Genomic DNA, 21,611 nt, shown 5'->3' with positions numbered 1-21,611 from the left:
AGAAGGCATTATTACAGGGGAGAGCGTTCGTGTTCCTCGCCGTTAAGGCCGGGGCTGAAAAGTTAAGGTGTTGCTGTGATTTGGTCAGCACACATGAAGGTTTTTATTAGTTGACCTCCTCCACAGCGCACACATTCTGATTTAGCCTGTTTTACGTTTGAACCTCTTTTCACAGTGACGTTGAACACATACATCTGTGCTGCTATTACAACGCGACTAAATAACAGCTTTCTCGAATGGCGCGTCATTTTTGCCCTTTCCAACGCCTCATAACGCATGAAATATTAAGTGTGTTTATTTTGTGTCGGAAAAAAGATCTTGTTCTTGCATTGTGTTGAGATGCGCAGGCCAGTTGCTAAATGCACATGGTTACAAAAGTGTATTTTCTTTTATTATATATATTAAAGACTGTGCGCTTCTGTAACATGCATTCATGAACGTGCTTCTGAACCCCTCTACCTTTAAACAAGCAACATGAAACCTCGCCCCAGGTAAAACCGCCCAAATGATGTCAAAGCAGCAGCTGGATTTCATCACCACACGCGTTACAAAAATATTAAAAGGAAAACTGTTTTAAAAATATGTAATTAAAAACCCTATATATTATATGTATATATCGTTTGATCTTCAAGTGCTAAGTAAAAGTACAAAGGTTGACACCGGTTAATGATAAGTATAAGTCGTTAGGGCTGCGGCCACACGCGGACATAAGGCGCTGGAGGCACTGAAATGAAGGTCTGGACATGACTGCTACTATATGAATCGGATTCCAAAAAAAGGATCTAAAGCTCAAACCAAATTAGCGGCCCATAAACAAGCGATGATCTTCAAAATGTCTCAGTGGTGTTTCAATATCGACATGACAGCGCAAAAATGCAGAATTTCATAAAAATGTGTTCAGGCCGCCTTGCCTTAAATTTCCAACTAGCTGTCAAAGAGTGTAATTTGGACGTCATATCCAGCTTGGTCCACATCAGCGCGGAGAGTTTGGTAGGTTACAGTAACGGGAACACAAATATATCTCGACAGGGTTTTAAATGTTCTAATTGCAAAACTGACATAAACACCATGGCAGAAAGCACATTGCATCATGACTATTCTACATCTACTGTGCAGCAGTGTTGAACGTGGGTGTGTGCTTGTATGTGTAAAGGAAATAAGGTGTGTGTGTGTTTTTTTGTTGTTTTTTGGGGGGTTCCCTTCTATTTTGTCTAGTTAGGCCTTTTAACGTTGATGTATAACGAGTCAATTTAAAACTGTACTGTTCCACTATGTCCAGATGTTCTTGGCAGTTTTTGGCAATGCTGTGAACAACACCTGCAAAAATCTGATCCTTTTGAGGTTTTTTATTTTCTCATTGGGATTATTGTTTAAGGCATAAATTAAACCTTAACGTCACTTGTTTAGTTTTTTAGCATGCAATCTGTCGCCGAGTCAAGTCATTTGCAAAAAAAACAAAATGAACTTCGGCTCGACTTAATTAGGAGTTACTGTGTGGAGTTGCCTTGGGAAGACCGAGTCTTCTTGGTCGTTACTTGCTTGGTCGTTAATGTAAAGGATCATGAGCTTGCACAGTGGAAACAGTAGTGACTCTTGTGTCGTCCTCTCGACTACCAAATGCCACTGGAGCGGCCGCCAGGGGGCGCCAGAATCCGGGCTGAGGACCTCTTGGGGACGTGATCGTCCACCTGGGCGCCTGGAAGAGGTCAACAATCACAAGTTAGGTGCTTGTTTCCTCTGAACAGCATCAAGCAAATCATTGAAGTCACATGCTTGTTTTCTAACAGTTGGAGGGGAATTATATAAATCTTTTAAAATGTTATTTATACTCCTTGCTGGCAATAGCACTAATTTGCATGATTCTGTTTATTCGCGCATACAAATTTAAAGAGCTTTCAAACCTGACCAATGCAATTCATATCACACATATCTTGTGAATAATCGTCTGCAATTACTCTTATTTTCTCATCATAAACTACATTCTTACATTTTGTACACAGTATACAGACCATGATATTGTGACATCAAATTGGGTTGAATCTATTCTATTTGAAAATAAATGCTACAATATCAATATACAATACAATAATCAAAGATCATATACAGTAAATCTTTGGTTGAATGGTGCATGCAACATACAAGTGACATAATATTTACTATGATTTATGTCATAAAAAGAAGAGGCACATACCTGACAGACTAAAGCTGGACTCGTGCAGGTCTCTCACGCCTCCATGGCGGGTGACGGTGCGGCCTGGAAGGTCTCCGTCAGACTGGCAAGTCTCCTTCTTACTAGAGTTTGTTACCATGGCTACATCCCCAGAGTAGGGCGCTCTCTCCACACCCCTTAGTGTCTGACACTGAGGAGAAACTAAATTAAGAATGTGCACCTACAGCCCTAACACATCTAGATGCAAAATGGAATAATAGTTTCACCAAATACAATATTTTGAAGCCCATCAGTTTTGCAAGATTATTTTCTGTATTAAACCTAGATTTGGTCAGCACACATAAATTACTCCTGAAATTATGACATGCAATTATAAATTGCTTTCTGATTGGTTTTATGCTTCATAGTGTCGGTATGCTTCATAGTGACAGTAAAAATACCTTCTCTCTCTGGACCATCTTCTTGTAGAGGAAGTCTGGGAAGGTGCGAAGAGGGTAGAACTTTCCAGAGCCTTCAGCACACATGAAGACACCGTTTTCACACACCAAGCGCCCGCGGCTGATGGTCACCAGGGGGACGCCATGGCAACGCAGGTTCTCGTACAGGTTAAAGTCTCCTCCCTGCACCTGTGTGCCCACAGAGATGACCCTGCAGTCAGGGGACAGCAGTTAGAACGACTCTGTATGGGCAAGGGAGCTGAAGGAACATCTGAACCTGGGTTACCTGGTTGCGTCTGGGTCCCACACCACAACATCAGCGTCTGCTCCTGGAATAATCCTGCCCTTGCGAGGATAGAGGTTGTAGATCTTGGCAGCATTGGAGCTGGTCACCGCCACAAACCGATTCTCGTCCATTTTTCCTCCCACCTGATGGAGAACACCGTTAAAAACACAGAAGACCCACTGACCCTTTGCACATCAGAACAGGCTTCAATTAATCGTACCACTCCTCTCTCCCAGATGACACTCATTCGGTCCTGCACGCCTGCCACACCGTGAGGGATCTTGGTGAAGTCGTCTTTGCCCATGGCCTTCTGCTTGGTGCTGAAGGGCCGATGGTCAGACGTCACCACGTTGACAGTGTCACTGAGAGGGGAAAAAAAGCATCAGGAAGTGCTGCTCACTACTAGTACTGAGTATATTTTAAAGAAGTTTGAACTGTAATTGAGTAGAAAATAAAGTAAGTAATCTGTTCCACAATTTCTTACTGACTACAAATGAACCTTTTTCAAGCATTTCAATACATTATTTTGCTAAGGGGTTACTTGTACAAGAGTGCTTTGTGAAAGTGAAGTGATTGTCATTGTGAAACACTGCAGCACAGCACACGGTGACACAACGAAATGTGTCCTCTGCTTTTAACCATCACCCTTGGTGACAGGCGCCCGGGGAGCAGTGTGTGGGGACGGTGCTTTACTTAGTGGCACCAGTGGGATTCGAGCCGGCAACCTTCTGATTAACCTCTAGGCCACCACTGCCCCAGTAACTGCAGTAAAGTACCTTTACGTAAGTACAATTTTTCTGAACTCTTTCCACCCTTGAAAAACTCACACTGGGAATACAAAAAAAAACAGGTAGGGTTCGTACTTGCCCAGCAGGCCCATGAGGTAGTTGGGAGTGTTCGGGTCAAGGCGGAGCGGCGGGGCCATTACGTGGGCTGCAGCATGTGCCCAGTCCTGATGGTAATAATGCAGCCCATTCAGCACAGAGTGGGCTAATGTTGTCTCAGCATGGACCACCTTACCTGCTCACACACACACACACACACACATATATATTATATACAGCACAAGCACATTTAATAGAAGATATTTCAATACTGTTTTTATATTTATTTTAGTATTCTGAACGCATGTGATGTGATGGCTTTTGTAATATTTTTTCTCCAAATGTATAGAGTGTAGAAATGCAGATGTGCACCTTGCATTTTAGCAGCAGCAATCACGTCTCCGGCTGACATACTGGACACGTTCACTAGGTACACTGGGCAGTGAGCCTGTTAAATAGAAAAAGTACATTAAAAACTGAAAGAAAAGACTGTATCTGACTGGATGCTAACACATAAACACACATGGTGACTCTCACACACAGACCACTGGTACAACAGACACAAACACACACACACACATGTACACCAGTGTACTTACTCTGTTAGCAACAGTAATAGCTCGATGTGTGGCCTCTGCTTCAAGCTAAAAAAATAGAGCATGATTTATTATTTATTGAATCAGAATTCAATAAATATTACAAATAAATATTCTTGCCAGTGACCTAAACCTGTATGTTCAGTTTAATATCATTGATTATTTTGTTTTCACTGGTGAAATACCAGTAAAATGTCAATAACAGACACACATACACACACGTTTACATCAATGCTCACCTCTTCTGGTCGGCTGATTTCTATTCCCTCTGGTCCACTGATGCCCAAATCCAGAGCCTCCCTCGCCCCCTGAAATACACACAAACAAAAAGCAAGCAAATGCAATGATGAGCAAAGCAGAAGCGCAAGTGACTAAATGAACTGTTTCAGTGACAAAGCAAACAATAATGACGATGACGTTGGGTCAAGGTTGGAGAGTGGTGGAGAAATAAATTTGCTGTATTTTGATGCATTTTTATAGGTGCGTTCAGAGCTCTGTTTTCACCTTCTGTTAGTGTGCAAGACTGTGTATATCAATATAGTATGTGTACACAGTGTGGTATTAACACTAATACCAGATTGGTGTTCAGAATGTGGGGAAAACCAAGGGGATTATGGGGTATATTCTCTAAAGTGACAGGGTCACAGGGTCACACACACCATACATGCCAGCCTGAAAGTGCATGTTTGCCTCTTTGTCTATGCCTGACCTAATTTTGCATACAAAAGGGTGTGTATATGCGTGTGTATATGTGTTATTGTGTTTGTGTAGATTCAGTAATCTGTTTAATAAAATGTTGTATTTACAAAATATTTAAGCATTTTTCGTATTCCCATGCCTGTGTATGTGTGTAGAGAGAATAAAGAGAATGCAGACAATAAGAGAATAAAGGTTTTTAAGGATCCAACCCTTGAATATTATACAAGAAATTCACCACTATGGTGAAACACAAAACAGGGCTTGATAGGATATGTTAGAAGCTCTACTAGATTCTGGTTCGGAAGCCTTAAATTTAAGTTTGCAACTCCACAAGACACATGATAAGTGACTCAAACCAGCTCTCTTCAAATTGACGTTAAGTTTAGCACAATTTGCAAATGAGACCATGAATTTCCAGTAAAGAGCAATGAAAGTGAAGTGATTGTCACACATGATACACAGCAGCACAGCACACAGTGCACACAGTAAAATTTGTCCTCTGCATTTAACCCATCACCCTGAGTGAGCAGTGGGCAGCCATGACAGGCGCCCGGGGAGCAGTGTGTGGGGACGGTGCTTTGCTCAGTGGCACCTCAGTGGTACGTTGGCAGATCGGGATTCGAACCAGCAACCTTCTGATTACGGGGCCGCTTCCTTAACCGCTAGGCCACCACTCAGGGCCCCCCCTCAATACTTTCTGGTCGGGATAAGAAGACAGTTGTACATTTATAAAGCACGTAAGATTACCCTTTGCACATATATGCATTGCCTATGTGTGTGTGAGCCAGACACTACGGATGCAGGTGACAGCGTATTTATTGGTTCCGGCCCAAGCCCGGGTAAATGGGGAGGGCTGCGTCAGGAAGGTCATACGGCATCAAACTTGCCAGGTCACTTATGTAGACAACCAAACTGGTTCATCCGCTGTGGTGACCCATAACGGCAATGTGTGCGAGCATGTGTGTGTGTTTGAGATTGTTACCTCAGTCACCAGCTCTCCATTTTCAGCGTGAATGCGTGGGATAGCGCCAATGTCCTTGCAGGTCTGCAGGGCCTGGTAGAGCTCAGAGTCACGCAGCATCAGGGTGTCCTTGTAAGCCATGAACATCTGGAATGAGTTGACCCCTTTCTCACGCACCAGAGTCTCCATCTCATTACGCACCTGGGAGGGACGACATAAGGGAAAAAAAGCATGTTTCACTTACTTTCCATTTACAGCATTTATCAGACGGCTTTATCCAGAGCGACTTACAATCAGTAGTAACAGGGACAGTCCCCCCCTGGAGACACTTAACCCTGGAGACAGGGTTAAATGTCTTGCTCAGGGACACAATGGTAGTAAGTGTGATTTGAACCTAGGTTCATGGGCAAGTGTGTTGCCTACTAAGCTACTACCACCTACTTAAAGACAGACACACTGACAGGTATTCATCTTACACAATGCCACCGTCCGCCGCTGTTTCTGTTACTTCTCTCCGAGCGTCCAGACCACCTCCAGTCTCCAATGAAGAGACCACCAGAGAGGTGCAGGTGTGGACATGGACTGCTGGTCCCACCACGGCCCGGGTCCCACCGATCCAAAAACAGACTCTTGAGTATCATCGGCACGGACAATTGGACTTTTTACTCTTATGACTCTTGTTGACCCAGTGTACAGTAACCCTGCAGTGGTGCCCACTGCACTCTGCTGGAAGGGGGTCTCTCTCTGAATCACTCCTTCCCAAGGTCTCTTCCTTTTTTTTCCTCCATGTGAGTTTGCTAGGGAGTTGTTCCTTGTTTCCAAAGACATAAGTATGAGTGGAGTCATCTGTAGTGTTAAGTCCACTGAGACACACACTGCTTGTGATTTTGGGCTTTACAAAAATAAATAGTTACTGTTGTAAAGACTGTAGCTCAGCTGGTGTCAACCTCTTCTGGCTCTACAGTGGTGACTGATGTGACACATCACATTAAACTTTATTCAAGATAAAGATTATTTATACCTTCCAGTCATTAAAGTTGTGTGACCTGGAATAATAGGTTTCAGAGAGGTAATATAAAAACTTTTGCCATCCGTGGGCTGTGCTACTAGATTTGAAAATGCCCTTTATTACATAATGGCTCTTCTCAAGTGAAAGGGGTTGAGGTCTTAAGTAATAAAGCCAGCAAAGGCACCAACACACCTGTGATGTGATAGATGTGAAAGGGAATGTGAAGGAGGACTAGCAATTCACTGACAACGCCTAGACAATTGTGCAGATTGGAAAGGCAACAAAGTGAATTTAATTACTAGCCATGTTTTTTCATAAATTCTTTATGACTATGTTGAAATGGTTTACCTGACCCTGCATGAACCCATGAGCTGAACCTAACACTGCAACTCTTCTGAAAATGCTCCATTTGCTGGGTATGATGACCCCAATTCCATTGAACGGGGTTTGAGGGGGAAGTTATCTTGATCTCGTGGGAACTAATTTGCATATCCACACCCAGACAGTCCCCCCCCGTGAGACACTCAGGGTTAAGTGTCTTGCTCAGGGTCACGATGGTAGTAAGTGTGGTTTGAACAAGGTCTTCTGGTTCATAGGTGAGTGTGTTACCCACTAGGCTACTTACACCATTTATGTCAAGTTATTTCAATTTATTTCATATTCTTGATCCTCTTCATACTCTCTAGTATATAATTTCCATATCTTATTGAGGTTTCTGGTTAATTTTACAGGAATTATGTCAAAAAAGCTGATTTACCTTAGGTGCCCACCAGGTGACACCCACATGGAGGGCGTAATCACAGCAGGCTTTGGGGTCAGCAAGCACACGCACTTTCTCATAGGCATCAACCAGAGAGGAATCTTTTTCTGGCAGCACATGGGCTATGACCATGGTGGTGCCACCCACCAAAGCAGCCTGCAGAGTGAGACAGAGACACAAAGAGATCAGAATTTTGCATGCTGTCCTTTACACACATAAACCTCTATTGAAATCATCAGCGATGACTTGGCATAACACACCAAATCCCTTCAAATGGCACTTTTTTATACCAAATGCATTGCAATATCTGATTATTTTGACATAGTTGTTAAAATAATATTTATTCACCTTCATTTATTCACCTTCATTAGAGAGTATGTAATATTTTTTAACTCATTGTTTTACAAATTGTACAGACTGGTGCATGTTTACGGATGCCTTTCTTCACGCTGCTTCGAGTCTCCTGCATATTGATAGCAGCTCACACACAGAATATAATGGCAATGCAATGCATAACAAGACAATAAGCCTGACAATATATACGCTGTAAAGCAAAAATATATATGATTATTTATTATTGACTAAAATGCTATTTTTATGATGCAGGGTCCAATGCAAATAAAGGTGTGTGTTATTCAACTATGATTAACCTTATTGGCAGCTAAATGTCACGATTGGGGACGTAGATTATATATGGCAGCACGATTTCTGGAGTGGTTGCAAAGAGGGTCAAAAGCTGCCTATTCTTTTCACTTCAAACAAGTGAGAGGGATGGAGAGGGAAGGGGAGGAGAGAAGCGGTGAGGGCTCAGATGAAAATGTATTAACATAGAAATGTCCTGAGTCAGTGTCACACAGCCATATTGGATCAGACACTGGTGGGTGCGTTGTGTGAAGGACGTCTGTATGCCTGGAATACTAATATGTCTGAGCTGGTGTTGGGGAAGGGGGGGGGGGGCAGACAGACGGACATACAGACAGGAATGAGCCAGACAGGGAGGGGGATGGAGAGAAAAAAAAAAGTGAGGAGTAGTGAGGAAAATAAATAAGCTCTTGAGGTGCCATTACCAGGATGGCATGTAAGGTAACCATGACAACGGGCCCTATTCATGACCACTCTCTCTCTCTCACACACACACACACACACACACACACACACACAGAGAGTAAAACATACAAACGCACACACAAAGGCCCAATGTCATCTCATCATTTAAAACAAGTCACAAGGGCTACATATAGATTGTAAAAAAAAAATGAAACAATTAACAACAGAGCTTGTCAGTTAATTAGACAAACAGGAAATGACGTAGGAAGGTGAACGGGCATGTCGTATAAAGTGCAGTCACTATTTAATTAATATTTGCATATTATGCTGATATAGACAGAAATTCACGAAATGCTGTATTTAAAATATATATACTTACCTGTTGAATTATGGTTGGGTGGGTTGTTCATTATTGATTACTATGCACGAGATATCTCAGTTATTCATAATATCAGATTAAGCGAGAGCGACCATGATATCCAGTTTATTTATTTACTCACGGCTCATGGTGTAATGTGTTAACTATTCCTAAAATTAATAATATTAATTATGTGCCCAGCCCCACATTGTCTCTCCTTTTTTTAGATGCAACCTTAAACTGCAGTGCGGCTGCCCCCCCGTTTCTGTCCCCTGCCACACCCCACCTCGGTCACTCTCAGGCCTGCTGCAGGGCTGAATAAGGGCCGTCTCTGTGACACACTGGCTGTTTTGTTTCGCCTGTGTTTGTCTCTTTTGTTTCTTCTCGGGCCTCGACTGGACTGACGGGTCGTCTGGATTCAAGCCAGAAGATGTCAGTCTGTGTCAGGGAGCAAAACTGGCACTGCAGACTTTTTTCAGTGGATCGTCTGTGTAATTGGTTTGTGAAGCTGACGCATCGCCTGATTTTATCCCACAGCCTGACATTCTCCTTGACTGACAGATGTTAAATAAATAACGGTCTGTATAGCACCGCCGCCTCATTTGACGTTAGCGCAGGAACCGACATAAAAAAATGGCCTTTTTGTGCCCGTGTGTTTGTGTTCATGCTGAAGTGAACTGGGGGCCTGATCGACAGGGATTGTTCCCACATTCCCAGGGCCACGCCCTTAGCTGAGTTTGTGAGTTACCATATGCACACACTGGCCATTTTTATTCTAACGTCACACTTAGGACTGGAAATCTCAAAGACACTGTCAATAAAGCATTTGTAAGAATGAAGAATTGAGCGCGACTAAATTAAAATGTGAACCAGATATCACAGTTTCAAACCCCACCTACTACCATTGAGTCACTGAGCAGGACACTTAACCCTGAGTGTCTCCAGGGGGGGACTATCCCTGTAACTACTGATTCTAAGTCGCTCTTCATGGGCATAAATTTGCAACAACTAGTTTGATATTCATACAAAGTCACAGTTCATTTTCTAAATGTTCTAAGCTAAGTTCACAGTTCCAAAAATAAACCACATTACACATTCTTATTATTCAGGGTGGTGGTAGCCTAGTGGGTAACACACTCGCCTATGAACCAGAAGACCCAGGTTCAAATCCCACTTACTACCATCGTGTCCCTGAGCAAGACCCTGTGAGCAGGCCCAACATGAGCAAAAACTGGAAGAGCAACCAAGACTAAATAAATAAAAAACTACATTAATTATTGTATAGCAGGGTGAATAATATGGCTGCTGAAAATGGCAAGGTTAATGACCATGCCATTGGTGCCAACCCAGCAGCTTCTCTACTTCCTGCAGATGCCTGTCTCCCACCACCCATCCTCATCAACTTCTATAGAGGGACTATTGAGAGCATTCTGACCAGCTGCATCACTGTCTGATTTGGGAACTGCACTATATCGGACCTCAAGACACTACAGTGGAAAATGAGGACAGCTGAGAAGATCATTGGAGTCCCTCTTTCCTCCATAACGGACATTTACCACACACGCTGCATCAGGAAAGCCACCAGCATTGTGAAGGACACTACACACCCCTCACATGCACTCTTCACCCCAGGTACCGAAGCATACCGTGCACTTTATGTCAGTATGTGACTTTGTTCAAATGTTACATGCAGCACCAGGTTCCAGAGAAACGTTTGGTTTCACTATGTACTGTCTAACATGTATTTAGCCAAAATGACAATAAAGCTCAACTTGAACTGGTGTATTTTTCCCTTCAAAAACGTCTATTATACAAGCCCTTTATACAGCTCGCTAAAACTTTGCAAGCCCACATTGTGTAGACAACAGACATCGGCAAAAATCATGGCACTGACAGAAGCCCATGGTGGAGGAGAAGTGCAAAGCCTTGTTTAAAGAGTGAAAATATCTGTAGTGAAAGGGGGAGGCGGGGTTATGAAAGCATGAATCAGAGTGTTTAATCAGCCGTGCTCTCTCGCCCTTTTTAAAACCCCACAATCCGCCGTCTTCTCTGCTCCCTTTTTCCTATTTCTGTCACTTTCCCCTCCCCCCCAGTCCATTCTGGCCAAACCGATGCCTGCTGTGCGGATTCCCTGACGCCGATCGAATGGGATCTGCTCCTCGCAACATCGAGGGTGACTGTCTGCTCCATCGTAACACCATCTGCGTTATTCCGCCGCTGTTTACGCTAGAGAGGAGAGGAGGCTGCGTAAGATCTCAGCCCACGCTTATCTTCAAAAGGCCGGGGCTGCAATTTGTGGAGGCCGGCGATCACGAGAGAGCTCATTTCGCCTGTTTTGACAGGAACTGGGTGCAACGGTTGGTCCACTATCGAGCACAGAGAGTAAATGCTCTTTTCTTTTTTCCACTCTCGCTAATCCTTTGCAGAACAACTACACAATGCTGCATTTCCACTCCTCCTCAGGACCGCTCTTGCATATTTAAACACTTCCTGCTTGCTTTTGTTGTTCTGTTATGCTTTTTCTTTCCTTTTAATGTGTGCTAATGATGACTAGGAAAGCTAACTAACTCTCCTTTAATTTCAAGGAAACTCATTATGGGGTGAACTATAATCCCAAATCAGATTTTTAGGAGTGAATTCAGTGGTCAGTCATTTTACATTTACAGCATTTATCAGACACTCTTATCCAGAGCGACTTACAATCAGTAGTTACAGGGACAGTCCCCCCCCGGACCAACTCAGGGTTAAGTGTCTTGCTCAGGGACACAATGGTAGTAAGTGGGGTTTGAAGCTGGGTCTTCTGGTTCATAGGCGAGTGTGTTACCCACTAGGCCACTACCACCCACATCCTCGTCCCAAATATTCTGGTATATCAAAAACAATTATGTTTTTATTCTTCTGTGATTAATAAACACATAATGTATTATTATTATCAATATTGTCGCGGTTGATTGTAATGATGTTATTGGAGGCACGTGCGTTAACTAACTGTAAGTTAGTACAACTGTGCGCCCTGGTTCAAGTTCACCGCCCAGCGCCACAATGGAGCCTGTTAATAGCCCCATCTGAACTGAACCGGGCTATTTAATGAAGGAAGCATTATCAGGAATTATTGTGCGTCTATCTTTGTGTGTGTAATCCTTTAAAGTGTTTAATCCTTGTCATAAGGATGACAGGGCCTGTGCTGCTGTGGCTGCTCAGAAGTGAGCAGAATCTTGGCTGGGAGGTGAATTACCTCATTTTGATTTTGACTGTAATTCACTGGTCGACTAACTTCAGTAACACAGTAAAAAATTCCTGACTTCATTTTGTCTGGAGGCCTGAAGTCATCAACATTATTTATTAAAGACAGAATCACTATTGTGCTAAATGAATCTGGAGATCCAATCGATGTATTATTCAGTGATCAGTGATATTTCAGAACTGGACAGCGCAGCTGTGGTGAGCTCACAGGTTTAAATTTCATGCACACTAATAATTGTGTGTGTGTGTGTGTGTGTGTGTGTGTGTGTGTCTTCGTAATGCTTGTCTGAGCTGATAATGGGGTCAAGCCATTATATCCAGGCTTTCCAGAATCAAATAGCTGTGCTGTGACTTCTCTGTCAGTTCTATATCACACATGTCATTTGAGACATCCCTCAGCTCTTGGTCTCTCTCATACACACACACACACACACACACACACACACACATTCTCTCTCTCTATCTCTCTCTCTCTCAAAGGGACAAATATGAACCTTGCTCTACACACACACATATATAATACACAGACATACATGCACAGAGTAAAAAAATCACCTAATCATACAGTGTACTACACGAGGTCTACTATCTCCTAGGAAACCACACTACCAGTGAATAATGGGGGAAAGAACTAAAAAGAGCTACGACAGAAATATAATAATAGTGACATATTGCTGAGAAAAGGAAACGGACAACATGGTCAGAAAAAAAGAGCCGCTGCCGTGGTGTTCCTGACTGCGGCTTTATCTAGAACAATTCCTGCAGCAGGTTAAATCATTAAATGGAAGTGTGCTTTTCAATATTCCACATTAATGCGGAAATAAGACGGCCAAGAGGCGAACTCATCAGTGTGGGCCAGACGTCAGTGTGAGGCTCTGCAGGACGCCCCAAGTCCGTCTGATCTCTGGGGGCACTGAGGGCCACTTTAAAAGACAGGGGTGGACCCTGGCATATGGCACCTTGTTAAGCACTTTTCCACATTTAGTGGTGCTGCTGTCCCTCAAAGTCAGTGAAGAAAACTGGGCCTAAAGAAGATTGCAGTTCGTCACACACGCTGCGTCAGCGTTAACATCTGCCCTGACGTTGTCATCGTCACACTGAGGCCCTTGTCTCCAACATGACACGACACACTGGAGTTGTGCTCTTCAACAGACGTGAGGCACTTGTGGGGCAAATGAAGAGGGATTTTTTTTAAAGCTGTAACATCTGCTCAGGGTGTGTGTGAATGTGTGTTTGTGTGTGTGTGTGTGTGTGTATGTGCACTACCCTGTCTGTGTGTAGGAGCCCCTGACATCATTGCAGCTGCTGTTCTGACAAAAGGAGAAGAAAGTGTATATATATATATGTGTGTGTGTGTGTGTGGGTGTTCATTGGTCAGACTGAACACACACACACAGACTCTCTCACTTCTACAGTGAACAGTGTTGCATGCTTGATACTAGGGGTGTTGATATTAATCTCCTAATCGATGCATCGATTCAGTGCAGAACATAATTGATTATAGCATAATGACGTTGCTTGCTGTTTTTCTGGCAGTGGCATAAGAATCTAGTAAAAAAAGTAGTGCCATTAGTGACTGTGTCCGCCTGGTCTTCGGCCTCGTCCACACGGACATTTGAAATTGACGACATACACGTTTTTTCTGCGTAGCTGCGTTCGATTGGCGTTTCACTGCATTCGCTCATTGCGGTTTAACGCTCCTATTATGCAACACAGCACACGGTGACACCATGAATTGTGTCCTCAGCATTTAACCCTTAGTGAGCAGTGGGCAGCCATGAAAGGCGCCCGGGGAGCAGTGTATGGGTACGGTACTTTGAACAAGGGGACCTCAGTGGCACTTTGGTGGTTCGGGACACAAACTCACAACCTTAAGGCCGCGAGGCCGCCTCCTTACCCTCTAGGCCACCCCGGCCCGACGTGAAGATCACAATAGTCTGCAGAAATCAGCGGGGATGTTTGGGAACAACAGAATTAAAGGATCCGCTTGTCTTAAGAGCCTTAAGAATCTTCTCACCCAGCTAATGCTTAAGCAACATTAATACCACCCCACCCCTCTCAATGCCATCGCACACCAGCAAACTTTTCATCCAGCTTCCAGTCATGTACGGGGTGTTATGCAGTAGCCTCAGTGAAGTTTACCTTTTACCATATTATAATAGTTAACAGGCTAGACTAACACAAATGTGTGCAATATTTCTAATAAATTTCCACTCCTGAGAGAAACATGCACCATCGGGAACACGATTACTTGTGTTTTAAAAGTCACAGCTTTTTGGATGATTGATTTTTTGGCCACGGTGTCACTTCAGTATTGGGTATCAAGATATTTATAGGCAGCCTTTGACTACGTTAGTATTCCAGTAACTACATGGAATACAGATACGTAACGGGAGTAGGCTGTTTGATTGAACACTCCTGGACACTCGCATTTCAAACGCTTTCATGTGCTCAATTTCATTGGATACTCAATGATTAGACTAGTTCTAGAATATTTGTGATGATAATATCAGTGGTGGCCTAGCGGTTAAGGAAGCGGCCCCGTAATCAGAAGGTTGCTGGTTAGAATCCCGATCCGCCAAGGTGCTACTGAGGTGCGACTGAGCAAAGCACCGTCCCCACACACTGCTCCCCGGGCGCCGGTCATGGCTGCCCACTGCTCACCAAGGGTGATGGGATAAATGCAAAGGACACATTTCACTGTGTGCACCGTGTGCCGTGCTGCTGTGTATCACATGTGACAATCACTTCACTTCACTTCACCTGTAAGTTATGCCTAGAAGAGCAGCAGATGGAAGGGTGTAGGTTGTACCTTAGTGCCGCTGTAGAAGTCATCCTGGATGCTGGCGTTCATGAAGCTCTGTGCCAGGTGCACGCTGGTGTCAATGCCCCCCGGCAGGACCAGCTTCCCCGTGGCGTCGATCACTTTGGCCCCGCCCGGGATCATCAGCTCCTTGCCCACCTGCTGGATGATGCCGTTCTCGATGTAGACGTCCGCCTCCTGGGTGATGTCATCGTTCACCACCTTACCCCCTTTGATGAGGATCCGCATGGAGCCTGCACCCGCAGCCATCACTACAGAGAGAGAGGTGGCACTTCGTCAGCGGTCGCGCTGTATACACTCCCAGTGTCACACGTCATCCCACTGTACCCCAAGTCGTGACAACAGCGTACAGTGGCCCTGCTGTGCTGCAGTAAAGGCGCACAAAGGAGGTTTTAGCACAAGCACAATAAACCCACCGACCATGATAATCAAATTTCAGATGCAGAAGTCCCATGGCTGATTCAGGGTTCAGTAGAAGATTAAGTTTTAGTTTGAGTTATCTGTTTCTTCATCTCTTTTTATGGCTGTTTTGTTCAATAGTGTATAATACAATATCATCAAAAGCTGCTTGATGAGATGCTCATTAACATGAGTGAATGTGTTCGGTATAAACCTTCAGGACTGTTGGAAACCGTCCCTGTCATCTAACTTGAGGTGGTGAAGAAAAGACAAGAGGGAAATGCTGCCATCAAAGCAAAAGCTCCCTGATTTGTAGAGATGCAAATATTCAACCTTTTGTCCTGTTTTGTTATTACATAACCTCACGTGTGTTATTTCATTGTCCTGTGTCTTCAGTTTTATTATATGATGTAAAAAAATGCAATAAATGAGTAGGTATCCAAACATTTCTTCTTGTCTTACTAATCTACAGAATCTTAACTAATGGCTGATTCACAGGTATGAAAACCTGTATAAAAGCACACATCATTCCTGACATCATGGTGGCAAAATTGAAAAGCAGGTTCATTTACAAGAAATAAATAACCCATGTTGCTTTAATCCACATACATAAAACAGTATCAGTCCATTTTTAATTGCTTTCCGGTCTCAGGTATAATTGAGACCAGAAAAGAATGCCGATGTAGCATTGTCTGATCTGAAGTAGCAGGCCATGTCATGGAGGCCCGAAGGAAAATGCATGCCCAGAAATCTGGATGATGTCGCATGCAGGGCTCACCTGGTTTCATTTGTGCGAGCGCATTACGATTTTTGTTTTTCTTTAGTCCTGATTCATTTTATAACATTATTTCCAACAGAAAGTGTCAATCCCTTCAAACCCGCAGGAAAAGGAACAACATGGAGCAGGTGCCAACTTTAAAAAAAAATTTGGTTATTGAATCTGCTGAAATTGACTGAAAAATAAAAAAGTAACAGTAGAGCTCAGGAACCGCCATTGTTCTGGTACGGGTATGGAAAAATACAGTGCATGCAATGAGCACCAGAAATGAGCAAGGGAGAGAGATTTTAAAAAACGATTCTAAATTGAGTCCAGAGCTTGTTACCTTGGAAACAGAAGCTCATTCTCCTGACTGGCACAGGGTCCTGATTATTTTTGTGATGAAGATGATGCATGCATCATGCCTCACGTGATAACAGTCCAAATCAGTTCTGGGCTGCGGCTGTCCCTAATGCTGCATGGCTCTTTAATGTTTAACTACTACTGATCATTTTTCAAGCAAATGACACTAAATTGCCCTTCTAGATCGCAAAATGTGTGACCTGTCACCCAAACGTCGGTGCAATGTGACATGGACAGGGTGGAAGTAGCCTAGAGGGTAACACGCCCACCTATGAACCAGAAGACCTGGGTTCAAACCCCACTTACTACCATTGTGTCCCTGAGCAAGACACTTAATCCTGAGTGTCTCCAGGGGGGGACTGTCCCTGTAACTACTGATTGTAAGTCGCTCTGGATAAGGGCGTCTGATAAATGCTGTAAATGTAAATGTAAATGTAAATGGACCACTTATTGTGTAAAAGAAGCAGACTCTGGCACAAAGTAAAGTCGACTACAGTTCTTCACAAAAGATGTGAGGCTGTTCCCTCAAAAGCAGAGAGTGGCTAGACACTGTCACAACCCTTGTGGCGTTGTTCGGGTCTGCTGCTGTCAGCTGAAAATGTACTACTGTAGCTCCCTAACCATGGTAAACCTGGCTGAACATGCTCAGCCCTGTCAATCAAGGCATCAGTCTGATTTCCATAGTAACTCCGGGGGTCAGCACCTCCTATTTAGTAGATCATGAATTTCATGTATTTATTACACGTCTTACGAATCCTGTAATTACACAGAAATAATATGCGTCTGGAATTGGGCTGTCCAAATTAATGCCGCAATTAATATTCAACGTGGTAAAGGTCCATGAAATTTTTTTGGTGATTAGTGATCCCCTAATACTGTATCTGAAGTCTCTTTCCGAATTTCAGCCTTGGTGCAGAATTACAGCCACTTTGACCCACAATGCGATTTCCCAGGACGCGCCAATTTGGTGCCTGTAGCTTTAAATGATAATAAGGAGAGGTGTGAACCTTCACTGGTCGCAGTAACGTTTGGTTCATGTAATGTCCCTGTCTCATGTACGAGTGGTTATCGACATTTACCCGGGCGTGCTGTAAGCATAACAAATAGAGGGCGTGATGGAAACCCCAGAAGTCACCAGAGTTTGCTCCAATACACAGCGACACAAACCCATTACAGCATGAAGCCACAAACCCTGTAAGACCCTTGTTGTAGATCTCTGGACACTCAGAGACTGTTAAGATCACCTTTTCCTCCATTCCTGCTTTGTGTATTTTGAAGTGGTAGAAAGAACACTTGCCCGCTTTGATGTTATTGGTCGTGTGAGAATTTGTGCCGCAACGCGCAACATGAAACTCCGACCCGGAGCAGCGCTATACTGAGATCATGGCAAGAATTTTTAATGCCGCCTCCAGAAACTCAACAAGCAACATCATTATGATATAATCGATAATGCTCTGCACTGCACTGATGCAGAATATCCACATCTGCATCGAGATCCATCGATTATACCAAAATGTTTGCCGCAGGCAGGACGTGTCCATGTTTTTCCAGAAAAAATCTAATTAACCGACTGGTCCTTCAGAGTCTCGCGTCACAGAACTAAGAAACATCCAATCACCAAGCAACTGCAATGCTTTGCACATTTCAAGCCATGATGGTCGGTGTAGATAATGTTTTAGGGGAGGGGTGGGAAATTCTCTGGGTGGACGATGACGACATAAGGGGACAAATTCCAGATCCGACTGTCTGAGTTGCTCTATGAACAGTGAAGCATAATGAACAAAGCACTCTTTACACCTATCGCCATTTCTAGCCACTGCAGGACCATAGACAGGCTAGGGGAACTTATATTAATGTTAAATAATAATAAAAAAATTGTCCTCATTGGGGAACTTTTAAAGGTTCTCTGGGTTTTCTCCAGCTGTCCAAAGGCATGTAGACGTGGTGGATGGGCAACTCTGAGTTGACCATAGGTGTGTGTGTGAGGAAAGAATGAGTGAGTATGCTGAGCTTTCTCCTACTAAAAATCTCCAAAAACGGGTGACAGTTGGAATGTCTGATAATCTGCACGGTCATAATTTCCCGAGTCCCGTTGTTCATCTGTATGGTGTCTGTTATGAGACTAAGGAGGCATGAATGAAATCCCGGCATGACGATTCAACGTCTGACTGGAGCTAATGTGTCATAAACTGACCTGCTGAGCCATCAAGTGAAGAAAGAGCAAGAGAGAAGAAGGCACACAAAGAGAGCAGATGGGGTGATGTGGGTGGGGCAGGGGACACAAAAATCAATAATTCCACCAAAAAAACCACACACAGCCGGTACACTCATGGTTAGTGGAAAGATGTTAAACCCCAACACAAACACACACATAAGGCTCCTCTTCCGTATTTAAGGGACCAAAATGGAAATGTTCCACTCAACATGATCCGAAAATCCCATAGCTTGGAACCATACCGCAAAAAATCCTGCACTGCACATACACTGTGCCACACACACCCTCACACATCAAACACTCCGTGTTGGGTTTGCTCAGTCAGTATCCAAAATAAATATGCAGCCTCACACACACACACGCACACACACACACACACAGAGAACATTACTGGACCTCTGAGTTATTTCTGTGTCTGTGTGTGTCTTATTAATGTGCATTAGTGCTGTACGGGTTTTGGGGTCTTGATGCCCAACAACAGGCCTCGCAACGACTTCTCACTCGGCCGAAGAGCAGCTGTTCGCGAGACACGCACACACATGTATGTGAGACACACCCTTTTTACGAAGCGCGCATGATGAAGATGATGATGTTACAGTACCGGCCAGCCTGAGGAGGGGGTGGGGGGGTGGAAGGAAGAAAGCAGGTTAGCAGCTGCGGTGCAGTAATTAATATTGAATATTTCACATCGTCACTAATTGCGACTCGGCATATGTTCCGCAAACTGAAGCCTCTGACCTTTTTTTTTCACAAAATTCTAAACTGCGGCGCTAAAAACAGCCCACAGATGAAAGTACACGGTCCGTATGTAAGTAGGTCAGCCATAGATTACACACACAATACAAAATAGAAATATACAACACACACACACACACACCATACACACTTTAGCGGGGCACAGCCCAGGGGGTGTGGCTCTTCAGCACACACACATACACACGCACCATGACATCATCAGCATCGTGGCCACATTGGGAGTAAGCATGCATGTGCTGTGTGTGTGTGTGTGTGTGTATCTGTGTGCCCATGCATTGTCCAAATGCGTGGAGACAGGGGGAAGCAGCTGCCGTCTCGCTCTCTCTCCATCTCCATATCTCTCTCTCTCTCTCGCTCCGATACCCCAGTCGACAATGACAGGGCTGCGGGGACAATGAATAATCCCTGACGGCGGCCGCCGCATCGCCGGGCTTCACCCACTCTCTCCAGAATGAAAGTGGGTGCGAAATGAGGGCGGAGCACTTCCTGAGGAAATCTGTGTGCAGCCCAGGCCGGGGGAATGGTGGGATCATCCGCATGACTGGGAAATTATGCAGATCGGAGCCATGGAATCTTTTAAGGTCATTTTTTTAAATAGAAGAGCTAATTAAAGCAGATTGTTTCGGCGGTTCCACGCATTAATGCGTTAATTGCATGAGTAGTGCAAAATGTTGGATTGCTGCACCCATCCCCCAACCCCCAGAACACACACACACACACACACAGAGAAAACCAACGATGGCGTCAAGTAATTGTGGCTCATTAATTTTCTGTAATGATCGGTTCCGTTGAGTTTATTCTAAGGCATCGTGGGGCGAAAAAAGGGCGACGCGAAGGATGCTGGGCGCTTTCGAACACACGACCCTCCATTACGTGCCTCCACACAATAGGAGCGAGCCGGTCTGCCCATCACACCCTGCAGACTCACCCCAGAAGCCTCCAGGCCTACACAGCCGAGCGAGCCGGACTCTCACCGCGGTCCAGACCCCCATGAGACCACGCTGGGACGGATCCACACACAGCCGCTCACAGAATTCGACGGCGTCGCGTAAAATAAAAATGTTTTAAAAATCCGATTTGTTGCATAGAGTAAATAATAACGCGGGCCTGGGTGTATAACGGGAACCCTTACACACGCAGCGACGATTATTCCCATTATTCCCGTTATTCCCATTATTCCCCACAGAACGCGATACGAGGGGCAGGTCGCACAACAGCGCGCGCAAAACCTCCAAAATAAAAAAAAAGACCCCACCCTTCACCGCCCCGACGCACGACGTACCTGGAATTGAGTAGAGAAACGCTAAAGCCGCTGCCCTTGTCGCCGCGTTGTGTCGCACCGAGCTCCTCCGCGCGCGCGAGGCTGTGACAGCTGCCACGGAGCAGCCTGCAGATGCCCGGCGCGACCGGCAGGGGCGGGGCCACGCCGTCCTCCGGGCTGCTGAGTGGCGGGTGTGTCCGCCAATCAGGAGCGGTTGGCATTGGACGACTCGGGAGGAGAGACGGGGGAAGGCGGGGCTTCAGGAATGGCTGCCTGAGGCCCGAAGAGGCAACTCGAGCCTTTAATCAGTTGGAGGACCTTCTTGGTTAACTAGATGCTCTAAAAAAATTTTTAAGTCCTGACATGATAAAAAATATTCCTAAAAGACATTTCACTCAGAGATAAGCCATTCTGAACTTATTCTGTCCATTGTGAAATATCTTCCCAACAAACCTAGTTGTTCTAATAGTTTATCTAATACCCAAAATTCATCACAGGGGGGCTCTACCTGTGTGCATTAACCACAATTTACTGTGGTGGTAGTAGCCTAGTGGGTAACACATTCGGCTATGAACCAGAAGACCCATGCTCAAATCCCACTTACCAACATCGTGTCCCTGAGCAAGACACTTGACCCAGAGTGTCT

At 44.5% G+C, this 21,611-nt stretch overlaps 1 protein-coding gene across 1 annotated transcript; it reads right to left on the bottom strand.

Annotated features, from left to right (window-relative positions):
• Nucleotides 1-234: 234 nt before the first annotated feature.
• LOC114763450 (dihydropyrimidinase-related protein 5-like) lies at nucleotides 235-21,114 on the bottom strand. The gene is made up of 13 exons (XM_028953158.1): nucleotides 20,987-21,114; nucleotides 15,203-15,465; nucleotides 7,740-7,898; nucleotides 5,995-6,174; nucleotides 4,553-4,621; nucleotides 4,317-4,361; nucleotides 4,090-4,165; nucleotides 3,757-3,913; nucleotides 3,114-3,255; nucleotides 2,894-3,036; nucleotides 2,611-2,818; nucleotides 2,192-2,360; nucleotides 235-1,696 (listed from the first exon to the last, which is right to left on the bottom strand). The coding sequence occupies exons 2-13, from the start codon at nucleotides 15,461-15,463 to the stop codon at nucleotides 1,611-1,613; spliced, it is 1,695 nt and encodes a 564-aa protein (XP_028808991.1). The 5' UTR covers nucleotides 15,464-15,465; nucleotides 20,987-21,114; the 3' UTR covers nucleotides 235-1,610.
• Between the last annotated feature and the right edge of the window lie 497 nt (nucleotides 21,115-21,611).

The sequence above is a fragment of the Denticeps clupeoides genome, chromosome 14 (genome assembly GCF_900700375.1).
Source record: "Denticeps clupeoides chromosome 14, fDenClu1.1, whole genome shotgun sequence".
Taxonomy (NCBI): Eukaryota; Metazoa; Chordata; class Actinopteri; order Clupeiformes; family Denticipitidae; genus Denticeps; species Denticeps clupeoides.
This window is presented reverse-complemented; position numbering and strand designations above follow the sequence as displayed.

Bases quoted from the DNA above. Each gene is read 5' to 3' on its own strand.
- LOC114763450 (XM_028953158.1), bottom strand. From the start codon at position 15,463: ATGGCTGCGGGTGCAGGCTCCATGCGGATCCTCATCAAAGGGGGTAAG. The intron at 7,899-15,202 runs GTACAACCTACA...CTCACTCTGCAG, and splicing joins ACTTCTACAGCGGCACTAAG to GCTGCTTTGGTGGGTGGCAC. The intron at 3,914-4,089 runs GTGCACATCTGC...GTGTGTGAGCAG, and splicing joins TGCTGCTGCTAAAATGCAAG to GTAAGGTGGTCCATGCTGAG.